The 22608-nt window shown below is 38.7% G+C and overlaps 1 protein-coding gene across 2 annotated transcripts in view; it reads right to left on the bottom strand.

Annotated features, from left to right (window-relative positions):
• Positions 1-716: 716 nt before the first annotated feature.
• The window catches only part of sema3e (sema domain, immunoglobulin domain (Ig), short basic domain, secreted, (semaphorin) 3E), a 51017-nt gene continuing 29125 nt past the window's right edge, over positions 717-22608 (bottom strand). The window contains exons 5-17 of one of the 2 annotated variants that reach the window (XM_036584680.1): positions 16519-16615; positions 15639-15755; positions 13045-13187; positions 12554-12668; positions 11631-11700; positions 10669-10813; positions 8961-9183; positions 8728-8819; positions 8600-8641; positions 6523-6689; positions 5197-5264; positions 4779-4906; positions 717-2490 (exon numbers count right to left, since the gene is read on the bottom strand). In XM_036584680.1, the coding sequence (XP_036440573.1) occupies positions 2035-2490; positions 4779-4906; positions 5197-5264; positions 6523-6689; positions 8600-8641; positions 8728-8819; positions 8961-9183; positions 10669-10813; positions 11631-11700; positions 12554-12668; positions 13045-13187; positions 15639-15755; positions 16519-16615 (1863 nt within the window). In that variant the 3' untranslated portion in view covers positions 717-2034. The remainder of the gene's footprint in view (positions 2491-4778; positions 4907-5196; positions 5265-6522; positions 6690-8599; positions 8642-8727; positions 8820-8960; positions 9184-10668; positions 10814-11630; positions 11701-12553; positions 12669-13044; positions 13188-15638; positions 15756-16518; positions 16616-22608) is intronic. The other variant, XM_036584681.1, reaches the window with a different exon arrangement.

The raw sequence follows: 22608 nt of genomic DNA, 5'->3' as shown, positions 1-22608 counted from the left end.
GGGCCAGCAAAACAAGGGGCCTGTTAAAATGCACAACCATGCCCCTTCCAGTCATATCGCAGCATATTCTGGACTTTTTTCAAATTCAAATACAAAATCATATTTGAAAGTGCTCATTAAATTGTATTCTTCCCATGTGAGTGTGCATCTTTTAAGACACAATTCAAATTCAAATGCAAAAAAACATGTATTTTCAATTACATTTCTGTGTATAATGACTGGAAAATTAAATATGGAAAAGCAAAGTCCTTTTGACACTTCATTTTTAATGTCTTAATGGTATGACTGGAATAAAAAAACGCCCATTTGCAATTGTATTTCCTCATTATGGTGCTCCAGCTCTGCCAAAACGAAAATGTATTTGCAGCCCTGTTTACAGTCGCATTTTCACTGTCAGTGAGGTACTCCTGTCTATCAAATGCTGTGGATGGAACATCAGAAGGGACACCACAGAGACATGAACACCTTTATCTTATTTTTTGAGGGTGTGTGCTTTCAAACACGTGGTCTATAAGTGCTTATTGGATGGAGAGATTGCAAAACTGCAGTGCAAATTCATGTTTTCATTAAAAGAGAGTTTCACAGTGCAGTTGTAGCTTACCAAACCCAGATTCCAGCCATTCTCTGAGGCATTCATATCAGCTTCACTGAATGTTTTACTGATTGCATATCAGAAAATATGCCATACATGGGAAAAAAAAAGAAAAACTCTACACGAGTATTTATGGCATTTATTGGACTACATAAAAACAGATTTCTACATTGGTATCAATCTCCAACTAACAGAATACACTACATTTACGTTAGTATGGAGGTCATAATATGATTCATGATGATGATGTTAGTTCAGTGGTTCATTGGGGAACTGATTAATGTTTGCAGATATTAAGTCCAAGATTTGACAGTCTGTGTTGATTTATTCTTAATGCTGAAAGCATGGGCCTGTGATGATGATCCTTATACTCAGTGATCTGAAAGCCTAGTAAATACTAAACACAAAAACAGCAACATATTTCCAGTTCAAAATAGAAAGTCACCTAAACCACTACCAAACACCAACTACAATAATTTAATATAAAATAGAAATGATAAATACTTAAAGAATGTGCGCAGAGCTGTGCCTCTCTTTGTGAGCAGGGATTTTGAGGATGAAGAGTGCTTGCTCTTTTTTGAAGTGATGAGTCATCCTAGTCTGGAGAAAGGGATTGTTCTGAAATCCTGAATTCAGGCTGTCAAGCAAAGAAAAGTTATTCTGCAGCTTCTCACGACAGCTCACGTCGTTGCAAACGGAAGCACTGCATGTCCATGTTTGTCACTGTGTGAAATGAATCAGTGTGGTCATTTTGTTTCATTTTTAGAATATCTTTTTAAAATGCCACCGGCCCCATCCACTGGAAAATGCTATATGTCACTGTATAAGCAACCTCAGCGTAACTGTAATGTTCCACACTTCAAAACTAGCTTTACCACCAAACACAGAAATATACATTAACATCAATTCTTATCCACCTTCTACAGTCTAGCACACTCCAAACCAAACACCACGGACAAGATTTTCAGACACAGTCAAGGTCCTAGACTAAAAAAGGCTTTTCATGAAGGAATTCTCACTGACAATGCGGTTTAGCCTAAGGGTACACTCTTCACTCTTAAAGCTTCCTAAATGATTCCTAAAAACAATAATTGGTGTAGAACCTTTACATTATGTGGAGTCCTTTAAACTGTTTAAACTGTTCTTCACACTCACATTTCCCACTATTTAAACCAGGTTCTTTAGGGAACCAAAAATGTTTTTTTCTATGGCATCAATCCAAATGGCTGTTTAGTGTTAAGAGTGGATTCATTTGTGTCTGGAAAAGCTTCCTTACATGGTATCACTAAAACTCAAACATACCTCATTTACTTTCATTTACATTTCGTAGTTCATATTGTAACACAATGGGCAAAATAACTCTGAAGATTAGCTGTAAGCATGTGTGCAACCCTGTGGTCTGTAGAATCAGTTCAGGGTATTAATGTGTTCCCACACGACCCTCAGTTGTCCCGTGTGTGTCTGGGCGCCCGAGCTTTCCCGTGGCGCTCGGCCCCTTGAGAGTAGCGCCACTTGGGCGGTAGGCCTTTAAGCTTCTTCCTCTTCCTGTCAGAGGCGCACCACACTCTCTCACAGTACTGCTCCACTCGCTGGAAGTTACTGTAGCCAATCAGCTGCATAAAGTCTTTGTACCAGAGCTTGGTGGCAGAAGGAGCTGAAGGCAGGCTAGGGAAGGGGCAGGGGGGAGATCTGAACTGGACCTCCTTCTCTTCATATTCTCCTCGATGGAACAGGCTCTCGACCCGTTCCTCCTCCAGTACCTCCAGAGTGACCCTTACTATGGTCTGAACAAAGCCATGCTCTTCGGACTGGCACACGTATACACCCGCATCAGACTTCTTCGTCGTCAGAAACAACAGGCCGTGAGGTGTCTGAATAATATGCTCGTCACCTTTTATCTGAAGATGGAGAAAGAAATTAATAGCATTATCAAATATAAAACAATGCTACATCAGTTATCATAATGCATCACTAAATGTAGCAGTATTACCAGAACAGGCCCACTTTGTAGGTCCACCTTGTAGGTGTTCAAAGAGAGACTCTATCAGTGGTCTTCAAATCTGGATCTGAATGCAGTTACAGTCCTGGATTTTGCAATCACTCATAGTTAACTGGGCTTGGTTGCCTGAAAGCATCTTAGGAAAAAAATTATTCTTAAATGCTAGAGCAAGCATCACACTGAACACTCTCTTTACCAGTTAAGATGATCTTAACACTAAGATGCTTTTACCTGCCAGTGATTGCAAATTCCAGGACCGGAAACTGGTTTTAAGGGTCAGGATTTGAAGACTTCTGCACTGGCTCATCTTTTTCCATGCACAATTTGTGTTAGTCATGCTCTATCTCCTTTCATTGGTCACTTTCTGACCCTAGTACCACTGCTGGCTGGATATTTTTGTTCACAGACTATTCCTGTCCCAGCAGCCACACTGAAGTGTGTAAAAACCCTGGCAACATTGCTGCTCTTGATAGACTCATATCTGCACAACACCCACAAACATGCCACTACCTGCTCAGCTGTGATTCTGTGATGGTCCCTTTCCAATAATGGACGTTCAGGGGAGCAAATAAACTACTGCAGTAACTGATGGACTACAGTTATTAACTCTAAATCCACAAGTGCACCTACATGTTAAGTGCGCCTAAAATGACCAGCAAGTGAAGGAACAAGGCAGGTGTACCTAATAAACTAGCAATAAATATTAATACTTCAGAGATGTCTTAGAAATGCAAGTAGCACAAAATAATATGTGTCATCAGTAATTTTCCATATTTATTGTTTTTCACTATGGGTAGGATTAGCCAGTCTCCCCATAGTTTGTGTGCAACCATTGTGAAAATGAAGCTCTAAAACAGCTCTTCTATAATCTGAATAAGTGCTAGTCATTCTTTTACTTCTGAAATGAAAATGACAGATTACAGTTCTCAATATTACTCAGAAATAATTTATATATACAGTACTGTGCAAAGGTCTTAGGCACCTAAGCACATTATTTAAAACCATTTATCTTGGCAATAGGTCTGTTTTTGCTTGTAAAAACATCCTACTTCATTAGAATAGATGCAAACAAACACAAACACAGTAAAAGTAACAAGGATTTCTTATATATATCGCGATATCACGGGAGCTAGTTTGAAGAAAAAAGTTTGGTTCCAGACTTCTCTTGGACATCTCCAGCCATCTTATAGATCTTTTAAATTCCATCAGCAGTACACCTGATTTCATTTAATGAAGGACTGATTAGAAAAAACAGGTACAGGATGATAACTACAAATAATATTAGAACTAAAATGCAACAATGTATTAACTTCTGCTTTGGTTCAGATGTGCTTAGCATTCACACTAACATATTTGACATAGAACCAAATAATAAACACGCAAGCGAAACAAGTAAAAGGCCACAACTGACTGGTAGATTTTATGATGTACAATTACTGTGACAATGACCACCGAACTTTCTGAATCATGCTGTTATCTGTTCTGTCTGGGCCTGCTGGTATTATTTATGTCTTGTGATTTTAGAGCAATAAGCCACAATACTCCCTGTGTTACCAATGCAAAGCAGGGTTAAATCTCTGTCCCTTTTACAACATGGAGAAACCCTGGTGCATTAAAACATAGTATAATTTATGTGTACAGTCAAATGTGTACATTGAGTATTTTATAATGACTTCAAACAGGCCTCAGCCTCATTTTAAAATCCAAACTATTCACTCTGTAATTACCGATTCAGAGTTCATGATGAGATGATAAAATACATTCGCGTGTCAAAATAACATGCACATGTCTTTTCAACAAACCAAAGATGTTATGTAGAGAGGAGACAACAGCTCATTCTGGTTTTGGTCTGTTTAGATGTCTTTGGTCTGTATTGTGTTCATATTTCAAATGAATGGCACTAGAGTTCGTTTTCAAGTGAACTGAGTCCGACTTGCTTAGAAGGTCTTGTTTCACTTATTTGGTGCACACCAGAGTTCAAATTGCAGTGTTCTAACTCGCTCTAGCGAACCGCACTAACAGAGCACTCGCACCAGGGGTTGTTTTAATCTAACCAAACCTGCTAAGTCTAAGTCCCTTCACCCATCTTTGTTTAGATAATGTGCAAGATGCTCAGCTTGTCCTTAAATAACATAATTCTGTTGTAAAGAAATGTTTCTATGAATATGGGAGTAAATGATTACATACCTCCTCCATGTCCAGTCCTTTCAACACGTACCAAGTGAGTAAAGCCTGCAGGGATCGGGGTCTACACTCTAACAGAGTGCTATTTTTCTCCACACCGTACACCAACTTCTCTAACACACTCTGAGCGTCTGAAACACACACACATACATATGAACACACACACACACAATACTGAATGATAGATTTTAGAAACTCACTCAACACAGCATCTCAAATCAGAGAACAGCAAAAAAGTTTGTACTGCTGTGTAAGGGAAATTCTGTGAACTGAGCAATGAAATAAATGTCTGGCAGAATCTCTCCCCCACACATATTATTAGTCATTTTATGACTTGTATTAATAGAGTCTGGGGGCAGATCTGGCCTCAACTCTAACTCCAACTGCCTCGCTGATCAATTGAGAAACTTCTAGCACGAACCATTCAGCTGGAGACCGTTACACTGCTGAACAGCATTGCCATGACGGACATCCTGCCTTCTGAAGCGCCTGGAGAGAGAGAGAGAGAGAGAGAGAAGAGAAGAGAAAAAGTGAAGAGAAGTGGTAAGAACTCCCTCAGCGTAACAGAACCCAACCTTTCTGTCTGACACATTTCATAACACCCTGTTATTGACTGCAATGTGAAAGCAGCAAACATCGCAGAGAGGAAGAGAGAGAAGAAAGAAAGCTGAACGAATGGAGGGGGGAGAGTTGGAGTGAAGGAGAAAAAAAAATGTACAAATGGAGTGAAAATAGGGACGAGAGCAAGAGAGAGAAACAGAGAGGGGGAGAAATAAGAACAGACAAAGAAAAGGAGAGAGATAGGTAGATAGAGAAAGAGAGAGACGGAAAGAAAAGCAGATAGGCAGAGCTAGAGAGAGAGAGAGAGAGGGAGAGAGAGAGAGAGAGAGAGGGAGGGAAAGAAAGAGAGATAGGCAAAAAGAGAAAGAGCCTAAGACAGAAGACAGAGAGGGAGTGAGACAGGAAGAAAGAGAGGCAGAGGCAGATAGAGAGAGAAAGAGAGATAGAGAGAGTGCAAGTCAGAGAGATACAGCGTCACTCCCCCACTGCTGTTTCATCTCAGAGAGAAATCATTTGAGAGCAGCTAATCTATTTTGTCATTATCCCGAGCGTGATTGCTCTGACTGGTACTTGGCGCTGATTATTTGCGATTTCTCCGTCTGGCTGTACATACAGAAAGAGAGTGTGACGGGCATTAGTATGAGTGGGAGGTGTTAGCATAAAGCGCTAACGGGTTCAAGCTGATAGCCATGCAGGGAGAACTGACAGTGCTTTGAGTTTGATTAGGGAAACACCCGCAGTAACCTTTCACTCTGATGAGCAGGGCAAGACCAACACAAACACATACACAAACAGTGCACTAGAGTGAGACATCAGAGAGCCTCTCTGAGTAGCACAAACTCAATAAACTGACACATCAGTGACTGATCAGATGGAAGGCTAGAACCTTCGTAAGACAACTGTGCCAGCAAACAAGCACACAGTGATGCAGAAGGTGACGAGTGGGAGACAGCGCAGTGAGGATGAGATGGCAGGAGGTGAGGTGAGACTTCACGCTCTCTCATCACGAGCACGTTTCCATCTTAGCCTGTCTATTGGCTGTAATTGAAATCCTGTGCGCCTTTTTTTCTATGAAGCACAGCAGTGTAGCATTTGGAGCAGGAACATTTCCATGTCTGCATTCATAAGTATGTGATCAGAATGTGTTTGTCTGTGCGCCTGTATGTGTGTGAATGTGTGTGTATACCTCTTTGTGTAAATGCCAGCAGGGTAGTATCTAGAGCAGGTGTGTCCATCCCAGGCGCAGTAGGGGTCTCTGGCCAGACAGCAGTCAGCACAGGCTGAGCCGTACAGACCACACTGATGCACACGAACCTGAGCCACACCCAGCTCTGATCCAACATACAGCTGTTGCTACAATAATGTAAACCAAGTCTGATCAATGGAGTTCTTTCAAATGATCACTGTGTTAGAAAATAAATATTATTTACTACAATATACTATAATCTAATCTAATCTAATCTAATATAAATATTTAAGGTAATAACACTTTACTTGAACCCTGCTACATGCCACTGACATAACCATCCCATAAAAATGTCAAGGCAGAAATCATATGCTGTTATGAGTTGTCATGACAGATTATGTCCAGTAATATTACACTGTCATGTTACCATTATAATTAAATGTTATGATAGACATCATAATGTTTGATGTAATGACAGCTAACTAAAGTACACTTAGTAAAAATGAGCCATCAAAAACTATGGCATCTTGTCATGACAAATAGTGATAGTTATGTCATGACACTTAATGCCAAAAATTTTCACGATAACCTATGACAGCCATATGCAAAAGTTTGAACACCCCTGGTTAAATCATGTTTTGTTGATTTTTTAAAGTGAAAGTAAGTTAATACACCCTCTACAAGAAACTGAAATGTGTTATTTACTGCCCAATTTAACTGCACCATTTCTATTTATTTGCTGAGTTTAGCATATAGGGAAGAATATATATATATATATATATATATATAAAATGTGCCTTTGCACAGGCCACATTTTCTGTTAGATTTTCCTCCAACATGTTAAATTCAGTAAATATGAAATTGAAATTGTGCATTTAAATGTGCAGAAGTTTGTTCTCTTGTGGCATCGGATTGAGCTTTGGCTACCATGATGCTGTCTGTATTTAGTTCTCAAATAGTGATTAAAGGTTTTTGGTTGCATCTTCGAGGTTGTGATGTTAATGTGGAAGGAGTGAGTGAACTTTTGAGCAGTTCTGTTTGGTGTTGTTTGAGAGCGTGAGCTACTTTTATTCAAGTTTGAGTCCCGATTCATATTCTCAGTGAGATTCTGTGACATTGGACAGTGTGCCTGATGGCTTAAAGAGCATACATCCTCCCTTTGGAAATGAGAGCAATTTTTCTCTCTTTTACTCTTGTTGCAGTGTCACTTCTAAATAAAGCTTTGTCATGGGCATGAACTTCAAGTTGTCCAGGCGTCTTCTGTGCACACCCCCACACTACAAAACATGTAATGTGATCGGGGTGCCCAAACTTTTGTATGTGATTCAATGACATCTGCTATGACATGTTAATGGCATTGTTATAACAGTGTTACCGTAATGAATACGATTTTAAGCCCCCATATTATTAATTTTCTTAATAATCTTTCAATGTTTTGAGCATTATGGTCTCCTTTAGGCAAACTATGAATGTTGTACCAACAAATAATATGGGAGCTTGAAAATGTGGTAACACTTCACTGTAGGCCATGTTCTTGAGGCTACATGACACCCATATGAGCCTTTCATGACAACTGACATAAACCTATATAGACATTTATAAAGAGCTATAAAGGTGTCAATTGACAACACACTTCCTGAAAGGATATCAAAACTGACAAAAGCAGCCTTTCAGACAACTGACACTTGTTAGAACAAGCCGGGTCCAATCATATCTGCAAATGGCCACTGTGGCTGCACGTTTCATTGCAAAAAAGCAGTTCATCAATTGTTTGAACTTACTACTTAAACATGTAGAATCAGGTGAGCTTCAGCCTGTCTGTAATGAAAACCTGTAGCCACACTGGCCCTTTGTGAATAAGACTGGACACTCCTGAAATAAGCCTTCATAAATGTTTATGATTTATCCCATATCACAGTTGATCACTTTCATCTGTCTTCTTGCCTATTTTTCAAAGCAACATGTCCTAAAATTTGATTGCTCAATATCACCATCTAATGGTAAAGATAAACAGTGCATTCTAGGACAATATTAGTACAGTTAGCAGGTCTCTGATCAGAAAAAGAAAGTGTCTTACTCTTTTAGTTGAGATGATGATTTCTGTGATGGGTACAGGAACCTATGAGGAAGAAGATTAAATGTTTTCATAAATATAAGTCCATATTGTTAATCCAAGATGGCACTAAATCACTGTTGAAAATTTACCTTGAATACTTGTAACTCCTCCAAAAGCACTTCTTCAACTGTGTTGGCCTCCTTGTTGAAGATGGTGATCACTTTTAACACAACTGAGTCATCTAAAAAAGAATAATTACTTGATTATTGTAAGAAAGATTATATGTATTCTTATTTCTGTATTAGCTGGAGAGAGGTTAAGTTGTGATATAAAGATATAAAGTATCTAGGTTGTGGTTGATGTGTGGACCAAACTGCAATACCTGTGCCAATGAAGAGGACATTATAATGACCATCCTCTGCCTCCACTCTGTCCACAGCAAGCTCAGTGAGCCTGCGTCTTCCATCCGTGTCCAGCAGAATGGGCCGCCTGTGGACCGGCTGCACCGGCTGGAACATGAGAGGATGGGAACGCACAAATCGCAGAACCTCATCAGGGTACTCCTTAGAACTGGAGAACTGACCCCCATTAATCTTACTGGCACACTGAGAGGCAGACAGAGAGAAAAAGACAAAAATAAATCCTGAAAAACTGAGGAAAGAAACTGAAGACGACACTTGGGCATTTCTCAATACTTGTGATCTCTGGTTGGTCCATCAGATTTTTCAGTGTAACCTGCCTCTGAACCTCTTGTGAATTCCCATATCTGAGACTCCAGCCAACCATCACTATAACAGGCCAAAGTGTAATCTTTAAAATCAACCTGATCTCATGGAGGATTTATAGGAATAATAACTAGTGATAACAGATTTTACACAACTTATGCACTTATGCAAGAGTCATACACTCTAAAAAGTAAAGGTTCCTTAAATGTTATTTGTCATGTTATGCAGTACTCTGCAGCATTACATTCCTCAACCTCACTGATTTAACTGATTTGACAGAATGCAGTTTTATTGTTCTCATGTTTCTGTTCATCTATGTCATTTCACTACAATACCCAGCATGCATTGTGCAATACATTATACAACCCTGTGCAGCTAACCAGTCTTGATTGGTAGCCACTGATCTACAGGCTAATGAATATAACAAAAGTTACCATTAGCCTAACTCTTACTAGATCATCAAATAAACTCACGAAGACAGAAAAACAGTGATTGTATTTTTTTTCTGCATAAAATTGTTGTCCTCTTCATCTGCGGAGTAATTACTTTCATTGTAATGATGATTTCAAGACATTTCAAGATATTCTGCTTTGCAGCAGTGGCGTTACCCATCTGCCTTCCTTCTGCATGCATTCACTGGCTGATGAAAAAAACACAACAGCCCAACCTCGAATTTCTGTCCTAAAGCAGTTGTAGTTTTTCAAATGTTCCTATCACCTTCAAGATACATCAGAAGGGGGGTTTTACTTGTCTTTAAACTAGACAAACTAGTCACTTTGGAGACTACTAGCACCACACTAGGATACAACCAAGCATACTACACTCAGAAGTATTGCTTGGATGGTTATGATGCTTTTATTTCTGAGGCTAATTTTGTTACAACAAGGAATAGACTGTCTTGTTTCTGTTTAACATTTTAGAACAAGAGGATTATAAACTCAGTACTTCTAAGCAAATGTGCTAAAACTGTCTCCTAAAAGGTCAGAACTCTTCATGCACACTCACAAGTCCTAATACTCAAGTGTACTGAATGTGGGCTTAAAAAATGACAGTTTCAACCTCCCTACTATCTGCCTGTTTTCTGCTGTTTTAGAGATAAGTTTAGAGACTGCAAGAACATACAAAGATTTGATGCTGCGTAAGTCATTCTGAAAATAGACCTGCAAAAGTTCTGCTGCTCACTGGGGACAAAATGTGACACAGAACAGCCTGACAGCTTTCTGAAAACTGTGTGTGACAAAAAGAACGCCATATTTATTATTTGGAGGTCCAGGCTATGACACCACAGTACTGCATGACAAACTGTGATGAATGGTCACCTCCAAAAAGCATGCAATGCTTAGACAGCTTCCATGTGTGACTCACAGATCCAGGGCGAGGGTATGGCACTTTCCCTTCATACACACTCCAGTGGTGGTCAGCGCGCTCCCGGTGGGCAAATGGCCCATTAAAAACTGCACGGATCTCCTCCATGTTATACATACACACTGCATAACCTTTAAATACCGCACTTGGAAAAAAGAGAAGAAGAGGAATAGTTTGGCCAAAAAAGATAATGTTGCAAGCAATTAATTAAAGTGAATATCCACCGGTTAGCAAATGGAGTCATCCTAATAGGTGGTTAATAGTTTTCATTGGTTGTTAGCCATATTAGCATGTTTAATCTATATTTGGTTTATATTTGGTTGGCTCTATACACTATGTGACTGTCAAAGGAGAATTCCAATCATTTTTTTAAAAAGTTCTGAATAATTAAATCAGATGAGATATAAACAAAGTCATTCGGAGTGGTCTGACGTGAAGCAATGCAATGTAGAGAAACTTACCAAATCGGATTTCTTCAAAATTGTTGGTGATATGCACGAGGAGTTGTGACATCTCCAGTGCAAATATAGCCATTTTAGCTATCCAAAACAATCTGTGAACCTTACTGTGTCTATGGCATTTTGTAATGTAATGCTGAGAATTGTAAAATAGTAGTAAAACCAAAATCAGACAACATATTCATAATAATTTCATGTAATATCTTCCTGTGAAGTAGCATTTAGAGGCATTAAACGTCAATATCTTCGACTGTCTGGCTCAAACTTGCTCGATTTTACTAGAATGCAGCTTTTCGCATCAAATCACTCTGATTGACTTAGTTTACATCTTGACAATTTAATTAATTTGAAGAAACTGTGTTATTCCTCTTTAAAGTCACTTTACTAGACTAGATAGGGAATATGATACAATAAATATACTACAGACGAGAGAGATAGTGAAATATCTTTACATGGATCCAAAATAACAATGAGTTCTATACATATCCTCAAACTTGTACTTACCTGGTTGTGCTGAACAAGCCAAAGATTTCAGGATTCTTCTCATCCTTCTTCTTCAGAACAAACACATCCTCTATACATACACACAGCCACACAAACAGATGATTATTTGAAAGGGATCTGACTCTCAAACTAAGCTGATTTATCAAATACTTTTGATACTTTTCGTCTGCTTTTATTTTTTTTCATTGTGTGATTACATGGCTACTAGACAAATAAAATGTTCTGGCATTACTTGGAATAATAGGCATTGTATAAAAAAATTTACTATAAAGTTGCCATTTTGAAGATATATGATTTTGTTATGACAGCAATGATATACAGGTGAGTGAGGAACATCCATCAGTAAAACCACACTATGAGGTGAGAGGATTTTGCTTCTATTCATACATCTCTCCAGGAGGCTCACATTTACCATGTGTTCGATTTTCCGCAGCCCAGCAGGGACACAATGTGAAAGACAATCTGAAAAGTCTGCTTCACTATAGCTGCTTCTACAAGCTTGGAATGGAAAAGCGTTCCTCACTCCGAAGCAGCCATCCCTTTACTCTAGCTCATTCTATGCATGCTGATGAGTCTCCTATCCTTTTTATCAAACCAATCATGTAGCCACATGTTACCGCTGGCTATAATCCAGCTTTCCCTATAGACACATGCACGAACACCAAATGTGATTTCTTCCAAATGTGAACTGATATTACCAACTTACTCACTGCCTTAGGCTAAACAGTGAATATCACCAAATGTCACATTTTATAGGTTGTATCCTCAGACATGCACTGTGTGGAATGTGGTGTATAATCAGGCTTCAGAAATGTACTGAAACAGAGTTTCTGAAGTCTAGATAATACCTTTCATTCAAATGGAGGGAAAAGCAGGTGGAAAGGCAAAATAAAGAGCATTGCAGGGAAAAAGAACTCTCTTACCCAGCTCATCAAAGTGTGTGTCGATGCCATTGGGTCCTGCCACCGAGCAGATCAAATGAGCCTTCAGAAATGAGCTCCACCTATTCACCAACATTCGCTGACCACCCTGGTCATTCTAAAAGGCAATGTGAAAAGAGAGACAGTTGCATACATTAATTAGCATTCAACTTACTTTTTACTTAGCATTTGACAGTAACTTGCTGCTGTCACTTCTAACCTATTGGTCATGAAATCTTTAATCTTTAGTTATTTAAATTGTATATTATCACTGTTGTAACAAAACTTTATATTTACAAAACAGTAATTTTAAAGAAGAAGGAAAAAGGTTTATTAACTTTTATGTATTTGCAATTTCTATTGGTCCATTTGTCAAGAAATGCAAAATGCAAAAGTCAGCTGACATTTAAAAATAATCTTTTGAGGTTTTGATATGACAACAACAATATTTCATATGTTCAAGCTTCAGAAATCAACAGCCTCTTGATACTTACAGCACACACTCTGGCCACTCTGCTGTAGACGGCCTTATGTCCTCTCTCTGTGTTGGGCACTCTCTCAGTGAAGAAGAAGTAAACTTTGTCATCTGCAGGGTCGTCGTTATCAGGGATCGCCACAGATCCTACAAACTTGGGCTCTGAGGAAAAATCCAAACATAAAATAAATGTGGCTTAGTGTAACAATGTGTAAATCTCGTAGGACCTGTGTCCACTTCCTAGGAACTACACAAATATGGGAAGAAAACTGTGCAAGTAATTTGAAGCACTGACTAATTAGTTATATCTGTTTGTCTTATAAAGTGATATAGGAAATACTAGAAGGATCCACCTGAATAATACTGAGTATACTGTTGCTGTCTTATCAAAACCTTGTAACATGTTTTTATTTTTTTTATTACACCATTAGAAAACCTGCTTCCCAACAAACAGACCATTTGGAGATATAAGGTCTGTTATGACAGCATCTATTTGTGTTAGCCAGAGTGTGAGGCTTTAAGCTTCTAACTGAAAGTGTGAAACAATTATTACCATTTCACTATTTTAGTGCAGCCTGAAAACACTTAACACTCAGTTAACACCTTTTAGAATATTTACAGGCCTTAGCCTTGGTTTAAATGTATTGTACACACCCCCGCACATGTACACACAGGGTAATGGTTTCCATGGGGCTGCGAGGCCTCTGTTTTGCACTGGTGTTTGACAGAATGGTAGGCCTCAGTGGAACTGCCTTTGAATGTGTTTGACTGTGTTTGACCAGATCTGAATGGCTGTGAAAGGGTGTCTGTAAGACAGAGCGGGCATAGATGGATGGTGCTTGTCATGGATGCCTTTCTGCTGCTCTGTATGATTAATGGCCAAACAGTAGGGGGCTTAGACTACAACGACCCCCCTACAGGTAAGGACTATACTGCTTTATGCTTAGACACACTGTCTCTTTGTTGTATGCGCACATATACATATAAACACAGACACAGACATACACCAAAGCAGAAGAATCAAACACCTGCTATAAATCTAACATAATGGCAGTAGACAAGAAAAGGTGGCTTTGCTTCATTCCTGTGTTTCAGATGGTAAAGGCATTATCATCTCAGCTAGAGTGCACTCTACTAAAGCTCTGGGCTTCTGTGTGGCAATATAAATAGTGGAAGGTTAGTATATTTGGCAGAGGCGACCATTAAACAAGCTCCCAGCATGACACTGCTGGCCTCTCTGAACCTTGCACAGAATGGCCCTAAACTCAATCAACATCAGACCTGGGCACTAATGTTGATTGATGACTGAGTGTGATTTAATACCATGTTCACTCTCCTGCTCTTGAGGTCTGTGTGCGTATGTAGGCGTGTAGGTTGTGTGAGAGCTGTTTTTGCTCAGCATACAACAGCATACTATATTCTTCTATGACGGGAGCGCCCATCTGCACTTATGGAAATGTAGTCTCCTGCAGAGTTTGGTTCCAGCCCTAATCAGCCACACCTGCCTGTAATGTTCAGATGCTCTGAAGACTTGTCTTAACTGGATCAGGTGGGTTAAATTAGGGTCTAGACCAAACTCTGCAGGAGAACAGGACATCTGTCTTTATGTAATATTAATGGAATGTTGTTGAAATCTAGTCATAGAGTTTAAGACAACTGTACAGTTCAGAGTTTTCCTACTCCTAAAAACACATTAAAGGTTTCTTTCTTTTGGTTCCCTAATAAACCATGCTTGAAAAAGAGATCTGTGTCACTGAAGAACCTTCATGTAATGTAAATGTTTTTCCTAAACCTTTTATATTATGTGAAGTTTCTTTAAACTTTAAACAAGGTTCTTCACACTCATCTAATTCTGTCTCATTTACAAAAATGGTTCTCTAAAGAGAGAGAACTGAAAAGTGGTTATTCTGTGGCATCACACAGAGAACCATTTTTGGCACCTTCATTTATAAGCCTGAACATACATGATTCAACTAAGTGATATAAGTCCAATTTAAAAAATACTCTTGTATTTTTTAACTTAATCTCTATCTACCACATCTGTGTTGTACAGTCAATAGCCAGGAATATTAGCTGCTTCAGCAACTACTGCCCATTGGCTTGTTATAAATATGTTTTGGATTTTCTGTTTTTTTACAGGAATTGAAGACATTTTCCATGTTAATCAACTGCATGCCGCATACCGTTGCTGTCTCAAAAAAAACAAGTATTTCTGTTTTTTGGTTTTCTTTTTTTTTCCAACATTAGAGCAGAGACTGCCCTTTACCTTGTGTGAAAACATAATGATGAACAGACTAAGAGAAATGCCCCAAAATTGCTTGGAATAAGATCTCTTTGGATTAACGTACATTTTAGCAAAAGAAAGTTTTCGCCTTCTTTTGCAAAGTTGCCATCTTTGAAGATATTTGAATTTTTTTGGACAGATGATAAGCAGCATATAAAGATTAGGACGAAAATATAATATGATTTAGCACTTTTTATTGCATTTGCCTTGAGTAAAAAAGTGACTGGGTGAAAGTGTCAGTGAATGAATGTGTGCGTGACTGGGGGAATGTTTTGTGAATACTTGTGCATTATTAGTCTTAGTGCTGTGTTTGGTGTACTTTTTCTCACCGTTCAGCTGCTGTCTGTCACCAACTTCTGTTCTAGTGTAGCCATGGTTGCCTAGGCGATACAGCGCTGCATCATTCTCCCAGTAATCAGTGTACAGACCTACAAATAGTTGGCCTCCTGTTGACCAAAAAAAGACCAAAAAGAGGTCATTCGCAATGGAAGTGGACATCTTATGTAGTTGTTCATTTATTATCTTCAATAAATACTCTAGCAATGGTGCTTGGTTAGCTCTTTACTTCTGCTATGAACAATATCAATGCAGGTTCAGAATGAACTTCATTGGCCACTTTAAAGAGCTTAATTACACTCCATGTTGTTAGTCTGCTATTCTTTAATATACCACAAGGTGGCAGCAAAAGCACTAGTGAAAAGAATAACTTGTTAATGATCTCTTTTCTCTCTGAGTCAATAATAAACTGTGTCAAAGCTTAGGCATAACAATGTCAAGAGAACTATCAAATTAACGTCTAAATCTGCACGGTTATAAATGATACAGGCCTAAAGGCTTAGGAACTGCTGAAATGGACAGGATTAATGATCCACTAAAGGCCTTTCTAACCGTTCGTAGGAGAGAAACTCCTCATAACTCAGCCTCCAGTTCTCTGTTCCCCTCTGCTCAAATCCCTGTCTTAATCTGGGAGGTCTGATTGAGTGAGTTGATGGATTTGACTTGAAGTGTTGTGTGAGTGAATTCAGGGGAGGTGGAGATCTTGAACAGCTGAATGGCTGCTTGAAGCTCAAAAACACACAGCACTCTTTGTGGAGCAAAAGAGAACACACACACTTTGGAAAGGGATAGACAGAGAGGAGGAGTGAGAGTGAATGTGACACAGAGGGAAAGAGAGCAACAGAGAGTTTGCATGTTAGTGTTAGTGCTTACTGGACACAGTGGAGATTGTGGGGCTGTTGGGATGGAAGGGAGATTTCCCTCTGCCACTCTCTATATGCTCAGACTCCAGATGAAAAACTCTGTTCTGCTGAAACACACGCATACATAGGTTTTAATACAATGCCAGGATGTAGGGTCATACGTACCTGCCCACACAGAAAATATATTCTATTTACATTATAAGACAACATGTAATACTATCTCACATTTTCATAGTGCAAATATACAGTATATGTTCAAAAGTTTGTAGACAGGAGTTTTTTCTCTCCTTGCTGCAGTAACAGTCTTTGTTATTCTGTGAAGTCTTTATAATAGATGTTGGAACATTGCTGTGAGGATTTGATTGCACTCAGTCACAACAGCATTAGTGAGGCCAGCTACTGATGTTGGATGCTCAATTCTGAATCACAAACGTCACGCCAACTCCCAAAGGTTTGGATGGAGCTCCATCACTCCAGAGAACGCAGTTCCACTGCTCCTCAGCCCAATGCTCTACACCCCTGTAGTCGACTTCTGGCATTGGCAAGGTGCTCCAGAGTATCCTGTTCTTTTAGTGCTGCTTTTCTGTGAGGACTGGTGAAGCTAGTTGAGTGCAATTTAATGAATGTCTCAGCAATGGGCGCACTTTTAATTACCCGAAATCACTAAATAGATTAGGGTGAAGGGTGAAGTTTCCAATTTTAATCACCAGTGTCCAGTGAGAGCAACAGTGGCTGCATGTTCCCACCAATGAGTGTATATATTACATACACAGAGCAGCTACTTCATTAACTACGCCTCCTTGTATATACATTCATCAGCCTATTTCATCAGCTCCACTTACCATATAGCTGCATATCATATTTCTACAATTAGACTGCAGTCCATTTGTTTTTTTCTGTACACTTTGTTAGCCCCGTTTTTTTTTCAATGGCCAGGACCCCTGCAAGACAACCAAAGAGCAGGTATTATTTGAGTGCTGAGAATGATCCACCACCCAAATAATACCTGCTCTGTGGTGGTCCTGTGGGGGTCCTGACCACTGAAGAGTATGGTGAAGGGGGTTTAACAAATTAAGCAGATTAACAGATGGACTACAGTCTGCAACCTTTTATGTTGTGTGAACATTTCATGATAAATATTTTACTAGAAATAATTAAAATGGCTTAGAATAAAATATTTATGTACGTTAATGCAAAGCATCGTTATTTACAAAGACACCATATTGGAGATAATGGGCTGTTGTTGTGTTTCACCATTAAACATCCCATGTAGTCCAGGTTTAGGCTTAATCTAGGTTTGGGAAAAGGGCACAACCAAAAAGAAATGGTTTTGCTTTTTCAGTTTTAAACAATGAAATGTGTAGCTTTTGTAAAAAACACTTTACAAAGCCAGAAGAAATTGGTTGATCCTGTAATTGCTTGTTTTTCTCTTTTTTGTACAAAGTTATATCCTAAACACATACCAAAGCAAGTTCACACATATGCATATACACAGAATAAAGCCTTTTAAAATCCTTCTTGCTTGTGTGAGAGCCATTGCAACAACGATCTGAGAAAATCTTAAAGACATGCAGAAGTTTTTTATTCTTTTTCAGAAAGCAGTCTTTCTGTATTCTGTTTGCCTTATCTGGTTGGTTCGAACAGTAATGTGGTTTATGGTGGAGGGCCTGGGGCCATTCCCATGCTGCTGCTGATAGCTCCTCTGCTGTTTGTGCCAGAGCAGGACGAGTGGGACATCAGACAGAGCAATTCATCAGCCCGTCTGCCAGCACTATAATACAGCCTAACCCACAGGTTAATCTATTCACACTGTCACGATCAGCCTGTATTACACTACCAATCCATCACGCACACACACACATGCAGACACACACACACACACACACATACAGAGAGAAACTCCATTTCACACTTACACACTCCATTTTCAATAATCTGATGGGAAATATAACATCCAGGTGAATCACTAGACAGTGAAATGAGACTCTACTAAGAAAATGAAGACACACACTGCGCAAACACACACTGCTGCAGCCCCACCTACACATGACTGGTTGTCCTAAAGAGTTAGTTCTTTTCTACCTTAATTGTAATAGTTATAGGGTGTTAGTTAAAACATGTGTTTTGCAGTGTTTCAGCTCTACTCACACAATAGTTTTACTGTACTGTGGGACTGCAGTTTGAACTAATTCAGTAGAATGGCCCATATAATACGCCACAGACAGGCAAAAAACACATATAACTGATCTGCTTTTCCATTGCTTAATATAACACTCAAAATGAAAGAAGCATGGGAGGCATATATGCACAAAACGTGTTCCACCTAGAGCTTAAATTCTATAATTCAGAGTAACTATGAATACGGTTGCTATCTTAAAGGTGATTTCTAGCTTAAAACTAGCATTAAATATGTAACCTTTCATGTAATAGTCTGTAGTGCAACACTGCATCCCTCAGCCTCACTGGTTTGACAGAACTCACAGTTTTGCATCTCATGTGTTCGTCCATCAAAGTCCTCTTACTACAATACCCAGCACGCATTATGCAAATATGTCTACAAGCATAGACAATGTTCTCCAAGATGGTACAGAGACCTGATTACAAGCCCAGCCACTAATATAGAGGCTAATAAATAGTGACATTTGGTTTCTTAGCAGCAACTTTAACTATCTGGCTTCCTTCTGCATTCACCAGGTAGCAGAAAAAAAACAACAATAACAACAAAGATTTTGTTAGACAGCCTGCCCTCAAGTATCTGCCCCAAAGTGCTTGTAATTTTTAGAAATTCTACAGAGATACATCATCTGAAGGGGGTTTACCAAGTCTTTAAACTGTAAAACCAAGCTCTAGAGACTTTCTACTGCTGTAGAAAGTTAGTAGATATGCTTTTACAGATGCAGTAATGCTTAAATTTCTCATTTTGACCAGAGTTTCCTTTTAAGAAAACCTTGTGTCACCAAAACATTAACATTCTAGGAAAATTAAAAAATGTATATATATATATATATATATATATATATATATATATATATATATATGACTGATGGAATTTTTCATGGTTATGGTCATGGTTCAAGAAAGGTTCAGGCTGGTAAGCTGTTGTGAAGGTATATAACTTTCATTGAGGGCCACAGTGTGTGCAGGTATTTGTTCCAACTCAGCACCATCTGATCTCCCTACTTAACAGATATCCTGAACAAAGAAGGTAAACTCATTAGTGAAAGTGGGTGACAGCACAGGGTTGAAATGAATACGTGCAGTCTCCATGACCCACCATCTGCACAATAAATAAAGAGTTAATATTTTAAAGTCAGTATAATTAAAAAAGAAAAGGGTTGTATCATGGCTGCTGGAACTACAGGGGTGATGCCCTACCACTTTTTGATTGATCAGGATACGTACATCTCCCCTCTCCCTAAACTGCAAGGACCACTGACCTACAGGCACAGAGAGTCAAACTCAGTGGCTGAACCAATCAAAATCTCCATTTTAAAGCCACATTAATACATTAAAATAGGCATAGGAAGTCTGGGGCATTTGGCTCAAATAATGCACAAAAACGTGTTTACTTTTCAGGTTGTTTTGGCTACTGCACATGTGATATGTCAGCTTACGGCTAGCTGGCTGTTTTAATTGAAGGGCGGAACTTTCCATGTAAACAAAAGTCAATTAGAGCATTATGAGTGGTCTCATTTTCAATGGTGAACTAGTCTCCTCCTGCTTTGTAATGTACCAACTTTGGAGGAACTCAGTGAGACCGCAGGCTCAAAACATACTCGTTAAATGCTCATTAAAGGGGTTTATTGGGACATGTTCTAATATTATTCTATGATATATATTATATGAAGTGCTGAAAGTTACATTTGCTTAGTCAGTCTGTGGCCCAGTTGTCTATTGCCAGTCAAAGAAATTAGCACATTTCTTTTTTTCTAAAAACCAATAAATTTTGCCCCACTTTTGGAGGGGTACCCCTGGGCTGTATACACAAGAGGCAGTTCTATGGAGATGGCAGTCATACATCACAACTACTACTATGACTCACACACATGCACAACACTCCTTCTTTCTAACACGTGGTTAACATTTGCAGGGCATAGTGTGATCAGACTCCCTGCAGTTAGAGGCTGGAATGTTAGAACAGTGATCACCTATGAGACTGAAAATTCAACAGTGTGTTTGTGTGTGTGTGCAGGGCTGGGGGTAGCAGTGGGTTAAGAGGCAGATTTAGCAGGGTGAGGGGTGGATGAAGTACAGACTGTAAGGAAAATGATGTGAGTGGAAAGATAAAGGAAATATGTGGGAAGGTGATACAGATCTCATGGGGCCTGTTTACAATAGGAGACAGTGTGGAAGCACTATGATGTGCCACATTTGTGCACATCAACAGAGTCACATTAATATTGATATATTTATATTATTTTATATTAATATATTTGATGAACCATGCACATATAATTATGTAAGTGCATAATTAATCACACAGTTAGTTACATAAGGAATTACACATTCAAATTATACTCTGTATCACCAGCCTCTAGCCTGCACTTCAGACCTTTACTGTTTGTTTCAATGTTGACAAACGACATAATTAATTATAATTAAATATCCCCTCCTCTTCATTAAAGCACATATGTGTTATCTATTAAAAGTAAGAATAAGCCTGTGACAGTCTGACTCTGATTAATTATTTGGGTAGGGTTTCCCAAAAGCATGTTACGACAAAAATGATTATTAAATGGTAGAGCGCACATCACACTGACACTCTCTCTGCCATTTAAAGGACCCATATTATTGCATTTTACTTTTGTCCCTGAGGTCAACTTACAATGTTTGTGTAGTTTTATGTACCAAAAACATAATTAATTTTTACATGATCATTTTTAAACAACTCTTTATCCCTTAGAATAAACAGACTGTCTTTCTTACAGTGTCTTTAAGACTGAAATATGTAACTGACCTCCGCTCAGTGTGAATGGGCACGGCTAAACCTCTGTAGGCTGAATAGGTGGGTATACGAGAATGTTTTGACATCACAGAAACAATGAATTCAAAACAGGCTGTTTGTGCAGTTTATTTGCCATATATGGACCATAAGGACTGGTAACTGAACATATGTTTTGAAACAATTTTTACATACTACATCTAACTCTTATTTAAAATGCTATCTTGGTTTTGCATGACATGAGCCCTTTAAGATGGTCTTAAACCTAGATGCTTTTGAGAAACTGGGCTCTGATTATCTGAATGAACCAAATCAACATTATATTTGTTACAGTGTAAACATATGCTTATGAAAGCTAACAATGGTGGAAAAATAACTGTGGTCAGCTTAAACAATTGCAATTAGGTCACTGTGTTATGATTACAATGGGCCCTACACTCTAAAAATGCTTCTTCAAGGGTTCTTTAGTAAAGAAAATGGTTCTACACAGAACTATGAACACTTGAAGAACCCTTTTTATGATTAAAGGATTTTTTGAATCTTAAAAGGGTTTTCGAGATTTATGGAGAATGTGCTGTAGATGGTTCTATATAGAACCTTTTTGAAAAGGGTTCTGTATAGCACCAAAAAGCGTTCGTATATTGTAACAAGCTTGACATTGTAACAAAAGAAGAACCCTTCTGGGGTGCTGTATAGAACCGCTTTAAAAAGGTTCTATATAGAACCATCAACAGCACATTTTTCTTCAAGCCGAAGAACTCTTTATGATGCAAAGAAACCTTTAATCATACAAAGGGTTCTTTGAGTGTTTACGGTTACCATTTTTTTTACTAAAGAACGCTTGACGAACCATCTTTTATGTGTAGTTTAGAATGTGCAATTTTATATCATTGCGATGTGATGATAATGTAATAATTGTTATGGTCTAGTTTAGAGTCTGCAATTTAGGCAAAAATTCTCTGCTTATTTCAATGAGCTACAAATGAGAATGAAATGTAACAAGACGCGTTTATGCCATATTCACCACAGGGGACCTAGGAGGGTTAGAGATAAAACAGACCAGGAACAGCAGAAGGCATGTAAATTTCTCTCTCACTCTGGTTCTGTTCTTTGTCTGCTGCTGTATCAGTCTCTCCTGTCATCACATGCACATCTGCA

The sequence above is a fragment of the Colossoma macropomum genome, unplaced genomic scaffold, assembly GCF_904425465.1.
Source record: "Colossoma macropomum unplaced genomic scaffold, Colossoma_macropomum, whole genome shotgun sequence".
In the NCBI taxonomy this organism is placed as follows: domain Eukaryota; kingdom Metazoa; phylum Chordata; class Actinopteri; order Characiformes; family Serrasalmidae; genus Colossoma; species Colossoma macropomum.
This window is presented reverse-complemented; position numbering and strand designations above follow the sequence as displayed.